The sequence below is a fragment of the Eucyclogobius newberryi genome, unplaced genomic scaffold (genome assembly GCF_026437365.1).
Source record: "Eucyclogobius newberryi isolate DKJ021-1_F unplaced genomic scaffold, fEucNew1.0.hap1 SCAF_8, whole genome shotgun sequence".
NCBI classification, from domain to species: Eukaryota; Metazoa; Chordata; class Actinopteri; order Gobiiformes; family Gobiidae; genus Eucyclogobius; species Eucyclogobius newberryi.
In genome coordinates, this window is record NW_027316500.1 from 3496890 (window position 1) to 3518330 (window position 21441).

General features: G+C 40.9%; 1 protein-coding gene across 3 annotated transcripts in view; it reads right to left on the reverse strand.

Annotated features, from left to right (window-relative positions):
• LOC140351607 (LIM domain-binding protein 3-like) overlaps positions 1-20821 on the reverse strand; it is a 38875-nt gene extending 18054 nt beyond the window's left edge. For 2 of the 3 annotated variants that reach the window (XM_072437504.1, XM_072437505.1), the window contains exons 1-4: positions 20743-20817; positions 18402-18552; positions 4034-4185; positions 1294-1366 (exon numbers count right to left, since the gene is read on the reverse strand). In XM_072437504.1, coding sequence (XP_072293605.1) covers positions 1294-1366; positions 4034-4185; positions 18402-18552; positions 20743-20816 — 450 coding nt within the window. In that variant the 5' untranslated portion in view covers position 20817. Of the gene's footprint in view, positions 1-1293; positions 1367-4033; positions 4186-18401; positions 18553-20742 lie in introns of all 3 variants that reach the window. The other variant, XM_072437503.1, reaches the window with a different exon arrangement.
• Between the last annotated feature and the right edge of the window lie 620 nt (positions 20822-21441).

A 21441-nucleotide genomic window follows, 5' to 3' on the forward strand; every position in this document is an offset into this window, starting at 1 on the left:
AAGGCTCCAAATATCAATATTACGTTATCCTCAACACGTACAGTACGGTCTGTCCAGACCTGCACTGCTGGACAGCCCGGGAAACAGAAGACCACTGAGTGGGATGTGTTTATTTGGAGACTATCGAATATATGCTCTGCTTAGTTTGCCAGAAGGTAATAAAAGCCCATTGGCAATGTCTAAGGTAGCAAATAATGAATAAATGAAACTATGTCAGCCACGACTAATGAAGGACAATATTGTTTTCATCATACCTTGACAGTTTGTGCTGTCCCTGCTGCCGTCTCCAGGAGTGTCACGTGGTGTTGCAGTGACGGGTCTGCTAATGGGAAAGTTGGTTTGCCCCCTCGTCCCTGTTTATAGCCTGGTGGGCGTGTTTCTGGATCTCGATGGCATCTCTGATCCAACAGAGGTATTTGTTGCTCTTTGAGCCGATGGCCTTAGTCCATGAGATGGTTTTCCCTCTCGCAGTGGTGAGGATTTAAGCAACAAATACCATGGAAACATGTAGACCAGACTGTAAACCAGGATGAGGGGGAATACCGACTCACATCTGGGATACAGCTCTGAAGCAGTCGGACAGCAGATGGCGCTGTTGTCCTACGGCCCCATGTGCAAAAACTGTGCCGAAATCAGTAACATCACCTGACACTTTTGTAAACTGCAGCGCAGCCGGAACTATATAGGTATGATAAAAACAGAGGTCCATTCAAAAAGTGAAGAAAGCTCAACCAGGGATGGGAGTTAAACATTAGCGCTATAAACTTTGTATAGACCTCGTGCAGCTGACGTCAGCGGGTCACGTGACGCTGGAAGGCAAAACAAACCACCATGAGTAGTGAAACCCAATCTTCACGTGACTACACGAGGTCTATACATCGCATCAGCTGTAAGCTTTGCTTTGTAACCATGTATGACTGCAATGTCCCTGCCAAAGAAATGAACAAGAAACTGCAGCATAGTACAATTACATAAGAACACATAATTAAACAGATTCATAATGATATTGAGCCTCACGCTTAAATGTGTTCTTAAAAAAAATGGTAACTTCCACTTTAAGAAGGTCCTTACAGTAAAGAGAGAAGAGAGAGCTTAAACAAAGTGACGTAGAACTCATTTTGTGAATGCATAAAACCTTCGTAAATCCACAATTGTTTGTAAAAACACCTTCTGCATGAAGCCTAGTATGTCTGATTCAAATCTACTTCTCTACTACATCTCTACTAAATCTACTACAGTGCAGAATAATAAAACATTACATCACTTTGACGATTATGTTTGAATGGACGATACCTGTTGGTGAGGGATCATGGGAAAAGCAGCAGCATCCATCCTTGGTGGAGCTAACTGAACCGGACGTTTGGACCTGGAGCGAGAGAGAGATAAAAGGTAAGAAGGTCACAAAAACACTCCCTGCTTCTGAATGTGATCACTCCAAACCAGAACACAGAATTCTTATTATACATGACAGAAATAATACATCAAAAATAAACAACAACAACTAGGACATGCATTCATCTCAGTAAAAAAAAGAAATACAAAAGCAACAAACAAACAAAAACATACTGAAAATAACTTCATTCAAATTGCACAAAATGCTAATCAACGCTTTCAATTTGTAATCAGTTTACAGGTAAAACGTTTTGAATACTCATTTTTACTTTAAGCCCAGATCCATTATGAGCCATACAAATACAATACAAATGCTGCCTTCGAGTTGCTGGGCTTGTGTCGAGAAGAAAATGCACAGAAATCAATCCAAGGACAAACAGGACGCACAAAAGCATTTGGAATCAGGACAAACGACGACAACTGCGGCGGCACGGCAGAAAACACAGCCAGCCTCGGCGAATACTCGGGGAGAAGAAACATTTACAAGCTCGTGTGAAGAAGGAGATTGGCGTGTTTGATCAGAGAGAAACAGTTAGGATTCAAAAAGTAAAGATACAAGAAATATGGAGAGATGAAGTAGTCAAGTGGCTTGATTATGCCAAAAAATGACTTCTATATTAGGGAAGGGCCAATACGGATGATTATTTTTATTTTTGAGCCGATTATTTGGTTTGCTGTTGTTGCCAATAGAAATTTTAAGTTAAAGTTAAGTTCACAAATTAACTTTTCACTAAACAAATAAAAAAATATATATCAGAATGTGTTTATCTGGGATATAAAATAATTTGTTGCTTGATTGTGTAAACATACGGCCAAATATTAGCCAATATATCAACCTATAACAGAACCGATATATAGCCCTTCCCCATTCTACTGTATAGTGTCAAAATGAGAGGAAGTACAGAGCAAAAATAGTTGTATAATTTGTAATAAAATGTAATAATAGTAGTTGGAATTTTAAACATCCTTGTAATTGAATAATTGAGTAATAATTGAAAATACGGACTATAAACTGGATTATTTGCACCGCGCTACGTCCACATCAAACACTTACCATCGGTCTCCGTGAGGCGCAGGGTTCAGGTTAGAAACACATTGTGAGTGAGCGTGAAGTGTGCAGCAGTGTGTAATCTGACGTAGTGCGCTGGGTGAAACCTCAGCCATGGTCAAATGGTTTTTATTATGTCTGACCTGCTTATATGCCACAGTGGACCTCACCTCAGTGTTGATGAAAGGAAACAGGACGTCCCAGGTGAAGGCTCTCTGTCAATCATACCTCTGACCTTCACTGGGAACTCGGGCCCTGGGCTTATTTAAAGACATGCTGGTTTTATGCTCCTACACCTGGGTTTTTGCCAATGTTTTTAAGAAGACATTTAATTAAACGTATATGTTGAGCCCACATGCTTAGCAAAACAAAGCTTTACACTCACATCTCTACACATCACAAAAAGCTTGTTTACTCTAGCTTCAGCCACGTCTCACAGCGACACAAACTTGGAATTACTAAGTTGTTTTGTGAATTGTTGACATCGGCCTCATGATTAAATAGTATAATTCAGGTATGATTTAGACGCACGCGCACACGCACACACACACAGGTACAGTTGGCAGTTGGCAAGAGAATTGAACCAGAATATGAAATCTTTTCTCGACAGGTCAAAATCTAAAAGAGTGTAAGTGGCTCAACTGGTAGAGATTTGTCCACTGATTATAAGACTGCTGTTTGGTGTCTTTGAGCAAGGCACTTAACCTGCCTTGCCTTGCCGTGGTAAATGTCCAACAGCGTTAGACAAGCACTATAAACATTTATTTAAGTAAGCAAGTATTTGAAATATCCACTTCAGTTTAGAATATCTATAAATGAAAGATAAAAGTAGCTGTTGAAGCAGTGGCTGTTTTTGTGTCGTTTTAGCTTCTAGCCTCAGATGTAAATATGAAGTGACAGGTCAGCGAGCTTTGCCTTTATGACATTGTGACTTTGTTTATCCCTTTGAGCGCTGTGCTGCGTTCTTCTTTTATAACACAGACTCTCTGCGCCCTGAAACTGACAGCTGACTAACAGTCTCTGTGGACGTGAGAAGGTGGTGGCTGATGGGTTTGTGAGCTCACCTCTGCAGCACGGATACCATGACGAGTCAAACAATTCATCCAACCAGAAAATTAATTTAATCTAAATCAACTACAGAACACAATAACATTTTACAGCACAGGGCAGTGCCAGTGGAGGGATTGGAATGAATAGATTTGATCAAGATCCATTACGGGTGTTTCTTATGTCACGATACGCATCTTACACGTGTCTCGAGCCGTTTCCATGCCAAATTGAAAGATGAAAAACATAATTACAACATCCTGGAGCCCACTGAGATGCAATGTAGATACACACATCAGTGTCACGCGGACGAACACGAGCATTAAATTACTCTCTCCTCTCATACATGCTTGTGCCCACGCAACGTACACGACTCTGCTATGACAACACTCTGTGTGAGAGGAGAGCACTGAGCCACACGGCAGGCATGTGTGCTCCACTTGGCCGCATAGTTTGCTTCTTTAAACATTTCTGCAGTGATAAGCCTGTGGTTCCTTATTCCTTATCAATGCCAATTGTATATTATGGGATATTGTATCTGCTCACTTGGACATGGTGAGGGCCAGGTTGTAGTTGGCCAGCTTGATCTTGTTCTGGGCCTCCAGATGTGTCATCCCGTCAGTGCCCACTCCATCGATGGCCACGATAACATCTCCCTGAATAAGATTGCCCAGCGCTGCTTTGCTCCCTGGAGTGATCTGCAAAGTCACACAAAATATAATTACTTCTTTTACAGTGTTTAAAATGCGTTTACCTAAGCATGACATACATTTAGGCTAATCCTTGACCTGTTCCAGTTAAATGAAATGGCCGGCTTTAAAATCACAGGTCAGCGCACAAGTGAATTACCATGAGTCAATACCTTTTGGGAGAAAAGCTGAAAGGATAAAAGTTTATTGTTTTCTATGAAATAATCAATCAAATGGAGACAATCAATAATGCTGTGTGATTAAAGAGCCTTTTAACCTAAAAAGCCACCTGAGAATAGACTGCCTTTAATGGAGGAAAAACCATGTATTGGCAGGTTGACAATCAGATAATTAAAGACCAAGGCCACACAAAGCGTGGTCTGTTCTGCCTGAAGGAAAGTGTGTCCAAAGTTTAGAAACAGAGATTTGATGTAATTACAAATAGTCAATGAAATAAAGTGCTTTGAAAAGTGCCTGAAGGAAAGTTCTGTTGATCTTTTGTTTTAATGATCATGTTACTATAGAAACAAACATCTCATTATATCTCTTTCAGAGCCGATGTATTGTTCAGCATCAGAAGCACAATGTAGCACCATCAGAAGCTTCACACAAAAGAACTATGTATACGAAAGTTAAACTGCATATTCGCATTAAAAAATACAAATATCATCATATAATATGTTAAAATAATCCCAATGAAATGAACACAATTCCAAATTTAGTTTGAATAAGACATAAATTAATTAAATTAACTTTAGGAAGAATGGAAACTGATAGTACAAGCCTGTTTGCTAACGACAGGGGGAGATAAAGGACACTCAACTCGGCCCATAACAATTAATTTCCTTAACTTACTTATAAACATTTTATTTACAGAGAAAACGGTAATCAGTTCAACTCTGTGTGATCCAAAAGTCTAACCTTGATCGAGGGGCCGAGTGCACAAACTCTTTAAATGCTCTCGCTGATTTGTTTGAAGTCCGCACCAGTGGTTTGACGGGCCAATCACATGGCAGCAGGGCTGGTTGAGCTCAGGAATGAAGACAGCAAGTGAAACAACCAAAAACAAAAAAAACAAAGATGGCGACCCGGAGGACGTATGTGTTGCAGCTTATTCTGTTTTACCTGAAAACAGACTTTTTTTAGTTGTTGCATTGTTGGACGAAAAAGATGTTTGTGCTTTTCTACCCACTGGATTTGGCAAGAGTTTGATTCATCAACTTTAAAGAACGCTGAAAAGCTGACGATTTCTGCTGTGAAGCTCGTGATGATAGCCACGTCCTCAATGGTAAATGCCAGATAGTCTGTATCCCAGAGTCTAAAAAGTATCTGGAAAACCTTGGAGTCATCATGGAAGAAGTACACTCGACATATAAGTGATAAGCAATCGATTTGGTTCAAGAAGAGTTACAAAAATGGGAACAGTCATTATCGGACTGTATGGTATGTACAGAGAAGGTGCGACATTAGTATTATGAGTGCTTGCTGTGATGGGTCGGTTAATTACAGTTGGCTGGCACTAAATTAAATGAATGATTTAATTTAACGTCTGGTTTATCTGGTTTTCTTTAGATGTCAGGTACAAACTCAGTATTCAGCAGAGTGGTAGACTTTTTTTTTTATAGGTATTCGTTATTAGACAGTAGTGGCTCTTTCACATTTTAGAAGGGTTTTGCGCCCTTACAAGATCTTATTACTTACTTACCATTGACACTCACTTGACACTTGACAATTTTGCCGCTCAAATAGAATGAATTGCAAACAGAACCAAGAGGACAATGCACACTTGCTGCAGAGCCTTCAGTTCACGGTGTAAACCCCAGCAGCTGTCCTCAGAACTAACACTCGCTGACTCACATCCACACACCCGCATGTCACTCTCATCACTTCTCCTGCTATTTCAGGCAGCGGGCTCAGTCCACAACCTCTGACCTTTGCACCTGGAGGACAGAGCTGCACAGGGATAAAGAGGGGGCCAACAGCAGTAATCTGTGGGGTTTGGACTGCACTGAGTGTCATACCAGGGAATTATGTCATAGAGCAAAAGTGGAGGAGTGAAAGAGGGACAACTACAACCGGGACTCGTCCACCCAGAAGGACCAGACAGGCCAAGCAGCTATTGACAATGAATAAAAGCTTCCTACTATCACTAACAACAGGAACAGGCCAAAATTGGACCTTTCCTGAATAGTTTTAGAATTCTTTTTGATCTATTGCAAAACTAGTATAAAACCGCGTAGTAATATTAAACGGTATGTACCTGATTTTTTTCATGATCAAATCTATTTTGACAGTAAACTGTGCTTTGGCCTTTAAAGCGCTTATAAACACATCACATTGTGGTGAATAATTAGGAAGAGTTTTAGGAAGAGATTTTCAAAAGACAGAATGTTCTTTAAAGGTGCAATACCTGATTTTTACTATTGTTTAGTGCCAAAAATTCTATTGCCTAACAAGAGTCTCTTTTATTGTCAATGTGATATTGAAATTGGTATAGGTAAACGAGTATTGTGTCTTGTAATTTTGCTGAATATTGTTATCGAGATACTCCAAAAATGTTGCGATATTCATTTTTGTCATCAGCATGCCCCCCTTTACTGAAAAATAATAGGAGGAAGATTCAATTCTGGGCCCCTAACACTCCTTTACCTCTCGACAACTGCCATGATATAAAGTACAAATCAGACATTAGAATTATTGTATCAAAACTTTTTTTTAAATTGGTTTTGATTTACAAATTGAATTGAATTTGATTTGATTTTGCAAGTACCACCACATATGAACAATTCTTCCTGATACAAAAATACTTTAGCAAAGATGAACAAAGCCCAAATCTTGGCTAAGCTGAAGGAATCACACTGTGGTGGCTTTTGTGTGATGAGGTAAACTGTATTGGAGTTGGAAATGAAAATGTAACGTGAGGATGGCTACATGAATAACAGAGAGTGAAACACACACATCCAAAGGTTAAACCGCCCTGTGCTCCCTCTGACTCACACCTGACATTTAGTCTGAATGGGAGTAAACGGGTGAGAATCAAACATTGCCCACTGGAGACAAGTCGCGAGATGCCACACACTGTCAAACTGTGGGGGTCTGTACATATTTGTATCTCTGGGACACCTCCAGCTGGATGCGGCTTTGGAACGGCTTTAGAGAGCGACTTCTCAGCGGGACAACGGTGCAACTGATCCAAGACGAGACACACTTAGATTACAGCTCACTCTATGGTTGGACAAGCTGATTGAGCATTGGGAGGGTTACAATCGTAAACCAAAATACATAACTATTGAACTGTGAGTAACTATTTGATAAATGTGGGGCTCTTCATTGTATTTACCGTATTTTCTGGACTATAAGTCGCATCGGAGTGTAAGTCGCACCAGCCAAAAAATGCACAATAGAGAAGAAAACATATATAAGTTGCACTGGAGTATGAAATGCGGTTGCAAGTGTGAAAATGACAAATAATATCACATATAAGTATATAAATATATGGTCCGGAAAATAGGGTATCATGTATTTTTGAATTTGATAACCCAATCTTAATTCACATTTTTAAACCAGTGAGTGATAAGAATTATGAAATCAGATAACGTTGTATTACTTCAAGCACTCATGAGTAAATTCATGTGATTTTCAAAATATAAGCAAAGGAGCAAAATAAACATAAGAAAAATATAGTCTTTGTAAATTCGTCTCCTGTGGCTCTGTTTGGACCTGGTTCAGTCCTGTGTGAGTCCTGGTTTGGGTTAGACCTGGTTCAGTCCCGTGTGAGTCCTGGTTTGGGTTAGACCTGGTTCAGTCCTGTGTGAGTCCTGGTTTGGATTAGACCTGGTTCAGTCCTGTGTAAGTCCTGGTTTGGGTTAGACCTGGTTCAGTCCCGTGTGAGTCCTGGTTTGGATTAGACCTGGTTCAGTCCTGTGTGAGTCCTGGTTTGGGTTAGACCTGGTTCAGTCCCGTGTGAGTCCTGGTTTGGATTAGACCTGGTTCAGTCCTGTGTGAGTCCTGGTTTGGGTTAGACCTGGTTCAGTCCCGTGTGAGTCCTGGTTTGGATTAGACCTGGTTCAGTCCTGTGTGAGTCCTGGTTTGGGTCAGACCTGGTTCAGTCCTGTGTGAGTCCTGGTTTGGATTAGACCTGGTTCAGTCCTGTGTGAGTCCTGGTTTGGGTTAGACCTGGTTCAGTCCCGTGTGAGTCCTGGTTTGGGTTAGACCTGGTTCAGTCCTGTGTGAGTCCTGGTTTGGGTTAGACCTGGTTCAGTCCCGTGTGAGTCCTGGTTTGGATTAGACCTGGTTCAGTCCCGTGTGAGTCCTGGTTTGGGTTAGACCTGGTTCAGTCCTGTGTGAGTCCTGGTTTGGGTCAGACCTGGTTCAGTCCTGTGTGAGTCCTGGTTTGGGTTAGACCTGGTTCAGTCCTGTGTGAGTCCTGGTTTGGGTTAGACCTGGTTCAGTCCTGTGTATTGTTTGTCTCCTTTTTGCTTCTCTTTAAATGAAATAATTGCTGACACGATCTTAACATGTCTCTTTCCCGCGCGCCGCTCCGCATATCCATGCACATGCAGGATGCGTCACTTTCGGATTCTCGTATTTAGTGGCTCTAACTACTACTGGTAGTATTTTGAAAAAATAGAAAGTGACATGGAGCTGGTTATCTTGTCTGTTGCCGTCTCCACATGTCCAGCTCTCATATAAACAGGCTGAGCAGCGTTATGGGTAAAACAAGAAAGCTTTGGATGAGCTGCTCAAAATTTAGAACAGGTCCAGTGGGTGACTGAGAGAGGCCCAAAGGGCGCCCAAGCGCCCATGGGCACCACGTTGTATGGAGTACACAAGGAAAAGTCAATTTTACAGTGCAGAGCAGATATCTGTTACTACATATTTGAAGTAAAAGTAGAAAGTACTTTTCAAGCCCTTGCTTTAAGCAAACAAAAATATATAGCTACATTTCCCAAAGATCAGCTCAAAATCCCTAGATTTTAGCTTAAACAGTTCTACAAATCTGTGAGAAACACTTAAAGCTTAAACTTTACGTCAAAACTTTTACTTGAAAAGTAGATTTTTTTAATTTACTTGAGTATTTATTTTGCTTCTGTATCTGTGCTTTTGCTCAAGCAACACAATGGAGTTCTTCTTCCACCATTGGGAGATATGAATGCACTTTTGGGTTTAATTTTATGGTCTGTTCACGTTTTGTGCAATGCTTGAACCTCAAGACATTTCCAGGCATATGTCAGCACAGTCCCGATTTATTGTGAAAATATTGTCTGTAATTGAGATATTACAAAAAAATATATTATTGAGTATTCCTTTTTGTCAATATCGCCAACCTCTAATCAACATTCATGTAAAGCTTTTTTACCTCCACAGTTGACAACAACTCCTACTAACAATTCAGCAGCACATCTTCCGACTTTGCAATCAATAAAAACGCTTAATAATTGGATGTACTACAAGAGTATCAAGTACAGGTAAGGTTGTTAAAAATGTATAGACCTTTCCAGTGTAACAAAATACATGAATTCTATTCACTGGTGCCATTTGAAAAGTTAGTGTGAGTCTTCCAAACATCACAAATTATGAAAATCCAGGGCTGTTTTTTGGTGACTGACAACCACTCATGAACCACACATGAAAAGGTGTTCTAAATCTAATGTTATTCTGGACAACAATGCACCAAAAACATAGCGGGCCACAGTTTGACAAGAACATTTTTATTTTGTTTCACCAAATCTACAGTAATAAGCACATTTTAGAAAGTGGGGATTGAAGTTAGATATTGATAGTTATTACATGTAGGAATTAGGAAAATGTAATGAATAGAACAACAAAATGTTCTAAACACATCAGTTCTGAAAGGGTAAACATAAGAAGTAAGGATAGATGACATTGTTACAATATCATCATTGTGTTTTGCAGGATTTGGCCTGGACTGAAGTCAATATTACGATTCAGAGTATTGCCAAAGGGTTCATCAGTTTGTCCAGATCATCAGAAGCTACAAAAGAGTGTGACACAAACGCCGGTGTCCTGTGTGTGAACTCAGCTGTGCCACTGTTCCCCTTTGCCCGGCGTTTGTGGCCCTCCGCCCCAGGACAGCTGACAGTGGCATTGTTGTGTTGACTGAGAGACACATCCTTTCCTTTGGGATTGTCTCACTCAAATAGATCTGACCTGGACTCTTTACAGCCAAACATCCACAGTATTCAAATGGTTTTCTCTCTCCAAAATGCATCTACCGTAGTTATTTTTACAATATATGCAGAGTATACAGGTACATACATGTATATATTTACGTATATGTACATGATATGTTCACAGAGGTCATGAGAGGTCAGCTTTGAATGTGCATTATTCAGGTTTGGGGAATTTTACGTACAATCCAGATTTCTCAGTTGGCAACAGGGCACACAAGGACAGAGCTCTTCTTGGAGGAAAGCAGTGAGAATGAGGCTTAATCAATAGCTGCAAGCCTCAGATAGCTTTAGATTAATGTGGTGTAGGTTTCACTTTATTTTCAACAAGATCACCTGTTATATCACTTTTGAGAATACCACCTGGTAATGATGTCATTAGCTGGAACCAAACATGTTAAGCTTAATCCTGTATACTTGGGTGTGTAAAAATAGTTGGCAAGTTTTTATGTCTGAGCACAACACTCCGTTTAACAGAAAGCACTTGAATCCCACATTCTCTGGAGTGCCAAAGGGTTGTCAAAATGATCAAAAATCTGATACTAGTCGATATTAAAGCTAGTATGAAAACTTGGGGGGGACAGGACAAAATATGACCTTACCTGAACAGTTTTACAATTATCTCTAGAGTGTTATCAGACACAGAACTGAGAAAGTAAAGTTTATGTGACATAAAGCGCTAGATATAAAAGCATTTTACGTTCAGGTTGACTTTTTCTCAGTATATTGTACATTGAGCTTGATTTTGCTTCTGAAATAGTCACAACTATTATTCAACTTGCCAGATCAGAGAGAGTGGACATTGTCAAGGTGAAATGGCCACCACGCCTGCATCTGCTCTGCTCGGTTAAACTCTGGACTGTGGCTCTGTAGTGAGGTCTGCACTTTGCCTGGGCTCACACTGCTGACAGGACCAGGGCTGTTTTTAGACTGAGGGTCACACACATCTGACACATGTTCTGCTGCCTCCGCTCACATACACTCACACTCTGACTACGCTGTCTACACATTAACTGCTGTCTTTGAAAAAGTTTGTCACTTCAAGCCTCATGATTTCAAACAAAAAAATACATTCATAAATAACCTGAAAATGTATTATTTGTGAACATCTTTGCGACTTTGTCAAACTAAAGCTTGATTTGACAGTGCACATGTTGAACTGCCTTGGAAGTGTACAATGTGTTGGGGCTCTGGTGTAGGATGTCACACTCAGTGGAAGTGGGTCAGTGCGCAGGGTAAAGTAGGCCACTCTGCAGCTCGGACAGGCCGCACATTGTTCAGCGCAGCACAACTTCCTGCAAGAAAAACTGCACCCGTTTGTTCAAAGTAATCCAGCCGACTCAATCAGCTGTTTTACACCAGCAGCCTCAGGCACAGAGAGAGGCAAGAGAACTCCAACAGTAGCAGGGTTTGAGCAGACAACAAGGAGTCATGCAGTGTGTGGTTTGGGGAGTCAAATCTGTACAATCAACGCCATCCTCACACCGAAACCAAAACAAGGAAACAAGTCTAATCAGAGTATGTTTAATAGAAGTTAGATGACCCATTAGGAGCTTGACCGATTATGTTAAATATGACTCAGGTCACACCTTAAAGTAGTTCAATAGACTTAACTAACAACAGATACTGTTAGTGTTAGTGCAGGGGGGCAAAGAGGTGCTAAGATGTATCAGAAGTATCTCTTTGGTTACATTTTGAGCTATTCCCCTAAAAACATGTTACTTAAAGATAATTGAATTATAATCTCTTTACAAATAATCGTTTTAAATGCAACATGCCTTTCTCAAAAATGTCAAAAACATTAGTGGGTGCTGCCCGGTGGTTGAGGGGTTAAACGGGCAGCACATATGTCAGGCTCCACGTGCAGTCGACCCAAGTGTTGTGAATCCCAGCTGGGACAATGTGCTGCATGTCCTCCCTTCTCTCATCCTACAAACTACCAAACTATCCTTCATTCAGACTAAAAAATCCTTCAAAAAAACAAAACATTGGTGGACAGAGCAAGCAACTTCAGAGCGTTTATTATCGTAACATTAGTTTTTAAGCAATTTTGCTATGAAACAAAGCGCCATCAACAGTACAGCCCAAAATAAAACTCTCCAAGGCAAAGTCATGAAATGAGAAATGAGAGAGGTTAAAGAAGCCAGTGGGGGTGTAAACAGGAGACATGGAATCCCCATCAGAAACAGGATCCAGCCGCCTCAGCAGCTCCCGAACTGCTCAGCTCAGTGTAACGGCGGCTCAGTTTCACTCAGCCAACTGTAAAAGCAACTGTACATCAGCAGTGGGTCACAGCCCAGGGAGAGCCCAGCGAACGCCTCACATGGCTCTGGAGGACAAGCTTTTACAAGAACTAAAAAGTCAACTGGAAGACTCTAAACACAATATAAGGCTTGGAGGGTGAAGGCAGTGGAGGCTAAGATACTATGCAGAACCCTCAAGTGTCCAGACTGTTCTCTGTGACATTCTGATGTGATTACAGCTCTCTCAGAGTCATACACACTGTCATTATTTTAGTACTAAATTAGATGATAATTATTTCAATGACTGATTTGTTGTTATGAATCCAATCAGTTGTTTCAGGCCAAATTTAACCTTTCCACTCTTTGATTTGTCATTAGTTTTCTCATCCAAGGTTGAGATGATCAGAGTTCATTCTGGCCTAGCATCAAAAGGTACACAGCTTCTATGATTGGTTTAGTTCAGTCTCGTTTTTCTGCACTGTGAGTAACACACTAAAAAACACTCACTGTTTTATGTCAACTTTGTTGAAGGTTTGAGCTTTAATCTAGCCAAACAATATACTTTTTTTTTTTTTACTTCTACTGTACATAGTGAATATGTGGCTATTGTGGAGGCACAGATTGAAAAAGCATAATTTTTTGTGTGTAGATATCCCACTGTTTATAGCAGAACAATGCTGGCCAGTGAGCATCAGTGCTCATAATGCTGTTTACTACAAACTGGATAAGAGTGCAGTTCACTCTTCGCTCTAAACTCTTCTGTTGAAGTTTTAAAAGGGGCTGGCTGCACAGTTTTTCAGGTAATAAAGTAAAATCTGTTTTGCCCCAGTACATAAACTGTATATTGTAAAAGCAGCTCTGAAAGTTATGAACATTAAATCAGCAATCAATTTAGTTAATCAAATTAATAGTTCTGTTTTTCACATTTTTATGACTGTTCTCATGTATGAAGAGGAGAGGAGTTCTGAAAGGACCTAAAACATTGTTGTGGAACTATGTATTCACCGGCTGTACACACGAGCACAGTATGAAGCTGGTGAAACCCCAAATCCATCCATGATTGACAGGACCGTGTGTTCCTGCTGCATCAGTCTGTCTCACTGTCGACTGAAGACCTCTAATCAAGCTGTGACCACTAGAAACAATGAACAGCAAATGAGGCCAATGGCTTTGCAGACTAAAGAGTATAATGGATGTGGCTTATTCTTCAAAATGATGGAAAAAAGCCAATGGTTGCATTTGGAACCTGGCGTTACTATGACAGACAGTGGCTTTGTACATGAGACAAAAGCAAAGTCTATACCAGACGAAGCTAAACAAGCGTGTCAATAATTGGAAATGAGAAATCATCGGCAGCAGCAATTTGTCCATAATAATGTCCACAAACACTGTCTCTATAGCAGCACCTCAATTGTTTTAGCAGCAAGTCAGGTGGACATTTGTTTTTTTGTAGTTTTAATGAATGAGTTCGATGGCTCAAAATAATGATTTGTATCAAAGATATAAAGCTTCTCAGCTCAACTCCACACATAACATACAGTATTTCCACATTGAGGTTTCTCGGAGCAGGTTTGAATCCACTTGTTCTGAAAAGATTATTCTTCAGTGAGCAAGGACAACATTTGTGTTCCACAAAATGAACTGCCAAGATCAGATTTCTGTGATTATGACTTCACACATTTGTGGTTTACATCCACATGAATCATGTTAGCTGGTCTATGAAAGCTAAAGGAACAATATTTCCATAGAAGGATGCATGTTTTTAATGCTTTTCAATCAAAACAAAATGGAAAGACATTTGGACAAAAAAAAAAGACACGCGGTGGGGCTTAATAGTAATTAATAGTACTTAAAAGCTTCAGTTGTATCATCTGGACACTCTTTTGGAAAAACAAGATGTTTCGACTCATCCAAGAGTCATTCTCAAACTGTGGAACGAGACTTAGAACTCGGATACTCGAGTACTCATCACTGATGAGTACCTGATGATATACCATATGAATGGACAGCGCAGATGCCGCCCCATGGCCTCAAAATGTTGTTGTACACTACCCGTAGATTGAACCTTAAACCTAAAAAGAGGGATTCTCTTTTTTAACAAAAAATACAATTCTAATAATAATTCTAAATATAGCCGCAAGCGGCAATGATCGGCCCTCGCTACGCCGCCGCCACGCCGCAAGAGGAGGGGGCACTAACGCGCCCCAATTGTCCTTTTATTACGCTTACTGCTGAATCTGTGACGCTGTCACATCTTCTCCCCTTTGTTTTACCATCAAAAAGCAATTTTATTTTGAATTCTTGGCAAAATGTGCGGCTTTGCCGCACAGACACCGTGACTCTTTGAATAAAAATGTGGATAACTTTTGATGGTCCACCCCTGAAGATGAGTCTCACCAAATTTCAGGTTAATAGGGCTGACGCCCTAAGAGGAGTTCGTGAAAGTATAAAGTGTAAACATGTTCTGGCGATTTCCCCATTGGAATAACATGGAAGGTTTCGGTCATCGTTACGGCAACGCCATAACAATTATGACATGGGTCTCATTGACTTTTTTGATGGGGATGCCAAAATTGAGTTGTGTGTCAAATTTCATATAATTTCGCAAAACTAAATATTTAACCTCCATATAAAATCTGTAGGGGGCGCTGTGGCTCCAAATTAATGTATTTCACTTCAAGTAGGTTTAGGGCAAAGAGTTTAACAACTGATTCTAATTTGACGCAATTCGGACTTTATCTGCGCAAACGGCAGAAATGTTAAATTTGGGAGATTTCTGAAATTCTTGCTACAGTTTGCGGCTTCGCCGCACAGAGACCGTGACAGGTATCAATGTAATTTGGATAACTTTTGATGTCCCACTCCTCAGTAGCATTTTCACCAAATTTCAGCTTTTTAGGGCCACCGCCCTGGGAGGAGTTCGTAAAAGTACGACGTTTGGAAAAACTCCGAAGTCATGTTTAGCCATTTTTGAAGCAATATGGCCGACATTTGGTTGGGCGGACGGCGTTGCCGTAATAATATTTTTTACTTCTCTTGTCACCATCTACCTCTGCGCCAAATTTCATGATTCTACGATCAGATTTTTTTTGGGTCATTTCCCATCTCTCAATGCATTTTCGGTACATTTGGGGGCACTGACGCGCCAATTTTTTTTATTTTAGAAAAAGGAAATAGCCAGAATGTAGAGAGGCACGATTTTTAGAGGTGTGCAAATTTTTGTGACTTTTCGTCAATGTTCACTGGGTGAAAAATAGGGGGGTTGGTCCCGAGAAGAAGAAGAAAGAAAGAAAGAAAGAAAGAATAATATTACGATGCGAAAACAATGTTTCCCATTTTTCAAATATCATGAACTATACATTTTCGGAAAGCGCTCGCGCTTTCCTACCTCATGGTGTGGGTCCCTGGTCACTGACGGGTACTTTCGTTAATTTTGAGTGGGCTCCGCCCACTTTGTGTTTTTGGCCCTCTATACAGTAATAATGTTCAATTTTTGCATTACATGCTTATATGCACGGAACATGCAAGAGATGGGGAACGTATTCGTGAGCTACTTACGGCAAATGAGTGCTTTATATGGGACCCAATGTAAAGTGCTCGTTTAGTGCGCACTTTTGCACGGGCTTCGCCCGTTTACGACGGTAAAGTTCCATTTTCCTACTAATAATTAGTATGGAGTGTAATTAGTGCCTGAGTGAAGGAGTGCGTTAGTGAGTGTTTGGAAGTGGGCGAGCGCTTCGCGCTCAATTTCGTGTGCACTACGTGCGCACTTTCGCAGCCGTGCTTCGCACGGCCTTACGAGATTAATAGGCCTCTCGCCAGCTTGTGGCGCTCGGGCCTAATTAAGATCATTTTATGTTTTTTGTTTTGTTTTTTGTATCAGAATCAAAATCAGATTCGATTGTAGTTTCAGTATTGTTAGTATCTGGGTATTGACTGACAACCTCACATTGAGTGTTTGGATGGTACTAACATTCAATATGGAGTATAAGGCTCGACACGCCACACCTATTTCAATATTAGGATACTAAAACAAAGAGCAAGAGTCCTATGAACTTTGTCTTTGCTTTTTTAAAAACTAGACATGTTTAATCTCCTGCTGTGTTTTTATAAACGTGTAAATGTCTTATGATGTGAGGCTGCTGTCTACTTTATCCCAGATCACCCATAAAAAAGAGATTTCGATCTCATTGTGTTTTTACTCTGGATAAATAAAGGTTATTAAATAAATAAAAATGTGCTGAACTTTCTTTGTTTCCATGTGGTCCTATACTATTTGTGAAAAACCTTGAGAAGACTTTAAAAGTGTTCCAGAACGGTCAAAGTCTGTCCAGTTTTCATTCCTTTATTTGTATTGATACTTGCTCAAATGCATCTACTTTCAGTACTAGTTAAGTATTGCTACGCATCTGATTTCTGATACTTTTGACAACACCAACTCCAACAATAAGACACAAAGGCCAAAGCAGAGACACGATTCAGGCTGGAAACAGACTGCTGAGGCTCTATTCACAGAGCGGACAGTGAAACCCACACCAGGCGCCTCTTTTAGGTGCTCTGGCTCCTGCCCCTGCTGCCGGCCATCACACCCAGCCAGAGGAGCACCTCCAGGGGCCAGAGCCAGGGGCCAGAACCAGGGGGCACAGCCAGGGGCCACAGCCAGGGGCCAGCTCAACATGCTCAATCACATGTGCCAACTCCTATAAGAAATATACAACTGTCCCACAAACGCACTGTAAAGAGACTTAAATCATAGCTTGTCAAATGTTTCAAGAATAAATGTTCACGTCTGATCCAAAATGTTATTTGATATCATGGTGAAAGAACACTGCATTTGTCTGGGGGAATCAGCACCACCTTTGAACTGAGAAGTACCTATTCATTTTGTTTGTTACTCCATATAGTTTCAAGCCCCTACAGTAAATGGTTGTAAGGCTCCATTATGCAACATCATCACCTTAAGAGCTATTACACATGGTTACTCCTCCTCATCAACTCATGCAAAGTTGTAATAATCTTAATTCTCCTGCAGTAAAAATGTCCCTGATACACGCCTGATACTCTGTACGGTAATACACCTAGGCTTCAGCAGTGTCCAGCAGCCATTTTGGTATAAATGCAAACAAATACAATCCACAGCTGGACACGTGATCCTTGCTCTCCATAATCACATCGTCAGCTTGGTCCAGCAAAGCGGCGCACTAAATCTCGTTTTAACGCTTAACACATTTTAGATGGTTTGCTATTCAACTACACACTTAACGGAAACAAACTATGCTTTTTTCAGGTACTTAGTAATGAACTACATTATTTATATATTTATTAACTCAGTAATAAAACAGATCTATTGACTTCCTGTTCAAAACTCATAAGCCCCGCCTCTTCATAGTGACATTTCACTGTAAGAAGCATTTTAGCGTGGTATTTTGGAACTCTGTCACTTGGAGTCTTCATTTTTCAAATAATCACAACTAAGTACAGGGATGTGGGCGGGGATAGGGGGTAGGTGAAAACAAGACATTTCTGAGCACTGGAGCATCATTTGCAGAACAATACAAAAATACTCAAACAAGCAGGAACCAATCAAAATACAACAATACAGGAAACTTATGATGAGGAAACGCTGTTGTAATGAGATTAAAAGTTAATTTTGCATAATGTGTCTCCTTTAATAAGAGTTTGTTGCACTGATCACCATCTCAAACAAAGCATTCTGTCAAATTATCAAAATATTGTAGATGACAGACACATTTGAACAACTTCAGACTGAGTTTTGAGTGGCTGGACTTACCCTGGAGATAGTCAGGGGCATGTTGAAGTCCTTTCCTCCCTGCAGCCTGAAGCCCCAGGGCCCGGGGCCTGGCAGTGACACTGTGTAGCAGCTCATTCTTCTACAGACCGGACCCAAGACCAACTGGTACCACAAAGCCCACACGCAGCAGCTAGAGACATGAAATACAAGATGTCAAATAAGACACAAAAACATGTCAAAGTACAGCAAGCACGGGGGTAAAAAAGTGGGGGACCTGCCTGCTTGGACGCGCCGAAGTGACAGCCTAAGAATAGAAGGAGATAGCAGTGTGGCATTGTGGGGGAAGCATTGGGGGTGGGGGTTGGGGGGGGGGGGGGGGGGGGGTGGACTTATATGGCATGAAAGCGGACACCTGGTATGTCCGGCTTGCTGTGATTCACCAGAGCTAATATAGACCCGTCAGGATTCTTCTAGAGCTCCACTAAAGGCTCGCTCCGTCCAATCAGGAAACGTCTCATTATCTTTGGTGATGATAAAAACAAAAGGTCACTGCTGAAGTGCTTTTCAGAGCTAAAGGGCAGCGCGCGACGGATTACTGGGCGCCCGATACTGTGTCGCGGTTTATTCAGCGGAGGAGATTTGTGCGTTCACGTCCCCATCAAGTTGTTCAGCAGTTATAACAGATTTATTCTATCATAGGGCTGCAACCATTAATCGAGTCATAGATGGACAACATAGAGAAATGTAGCTAATATCGTGACTGTTATGATGAAGATATGCAAAATGTGTATGTCGAGTAATTGGTTAAAGTAAGAAATGCTCCAAAAAGAGCTGACTAAAAATAAAAATGAAAAAAGTTTTAGTGCAAATGTTCAAATAAGGGGATAGATTTATTTTTAATTTCCAATTTGTCTGATGATTAAACCTCATTACATTTAAAGACATGTTTTAAAATGTTGGGATCACATAATATTGTCTGGACTATCGTTATTGGGATAGTTTTTTTAACCAAATTATTGTTATAGTTATAGATTCGACAGTGTAATTATTAAATCAAACTGTAGTATAAACAATTCCTTATTTTCAGCAATGATACATTTAATTTGTAACAATCCTGCATCTAGAAGCCCTCAGTCAAACATAATTCAACCTTTATTTAGTTAATATTGCATTTAAAAAGACACTAAAAATAATAATAAAAATACTATTTATACTCGAAAACAGAAACGCTGACTAGTTCACTATTAAAAGAATCATTAGTGTCAGCCCTATTGAGTTATAACCTTCATAGCACCAGGATAACTAGGCGTAGTTGGCCAGTCCATTTGCTCCGAACAAAAGCCGGAGAGAGTAAAGTTTAGTGTGTGCAGAAGCTGCTGACAGGCGTTAACAACAGTGGGAACATTCACAGAGCAGATGTCCAAACACTTCCACACTGTACGTACCTGGAGCGGCTCTGTGTAAACTAACAGCATTTAAACCAAGTCAAAGATGGGATTTATCACTTGGCCAGACAATAGGGCAGGGCGATATTGACAAAAATGTATATCTCAATATTTTTTGGGTTATCTCAATGACAATGTGTCTCACAGAGGCTCAGGTATTGCATAAAACATGAATGGATCAGAAAACTTACCACAAAAGTCAAGGGATATCAATATTAGGTCTTTTTATACTTTTAATTATAGGCAATATACTCATTCTAATTTAGTATATTTCCAAAACAGCTATGGATCTCCCTCTCCCACCTCCACGTCTTCTGGCCTACATGATAATGAATTATTTGGATACATTATTTTCTATTTGCCTCAGTCAAGCCAACTTGATGGAAATTCAAGTTGTGTTCAGTTGAATGGCACTTATTTACCATCAAGATAACGTTACTTTGTGGATAATGAGCTCATACAGACAAAGCTTGTTTTAGGCCTAATGTTTAGTCAAACATAGGTTTAACCAGAAATCTATTGTTTATAATTTTTCACAAAACACAAACGTTATACGACTTTAAAGGTTGTCACCTTTTCTCCAGGTGACACCCACACCGCACCTGCTGCTGCCCCGAATGAGCGCCTCCTCACGGTCACAGAACTGCCCGTGCTCCCTGAAAATGACAAACAGCCGGAGCTATGGCACCTGTCCGAGTGTCACCTGTCCGAGTGTCACCTGTCCGAGTGTCACCCATCAGTAGCTCTAAAGTGCACGAAGAGCGGTTAAAAGTAGCCTCTGCCGCACGCGGCGCCTCTCGCCCCGCACAGCGCCCTCCACCTGTCGCAGCTCGCGCTCATAAATAATGGGACATGACCCGGTAAGTACGAGGCAGAGGGCAAAAGGCGGGGACCCGGGCCTGACCTCTTTGTGCTGGTACCGTACCTGACCGTACATGGACCGGACAACACCAGCTCCGCGCTCCGGGGATGTAGCTCCTGTCCCCGGCTCGGCCTGAGCCCGCAGCATGGGTGGAGGAGGGCACCCGAGGGTGTTAGTGGGGATTTTCATTAGAAGGGATTTTATTTAAAGGGACAGCGCTCCAATAGAAGAATGTCCTCAGATGCCTCAGGGAATACTGCCGCTGTGTCCATGAGCAAGACACTGAACCTGACTCACCCCAGTGTCTGCGCACAAGTGCTGTGTGAATGGGTGACTGATTCCTTGATGTAATGCGATTTGAGTGCCTTAGCGGTAGAAAAGTGCTATATAAATGTGACATTTTTTATTTACCATTTTACTACTACTACTACAACTACTTCAACTACTACTACTACTACTACTACTACTACTACTACTACTACTACTACTACTACTGTACCTAATAAAATGTGTAAGACCCTATTCCAGGGAAAAGCTACAGTGGGTGGTGTACAAACTATGGGGCTTCCTATGAACCTTATGATCATAGATTGCATTTTTTACTGCCAATTTAAATAGGCCTAAATTAACGCGCAATAAGAACTGAATGACAGAGATACAGAACTAAGATGACTAAGATTGCTCCCGTAGGAATGATTTACTGTATTGACCCTCCGCTTCAAATGTGTTTCGATGTGTGGCCCTCTGGCATCTAAATTAGGCAAGACAGTTT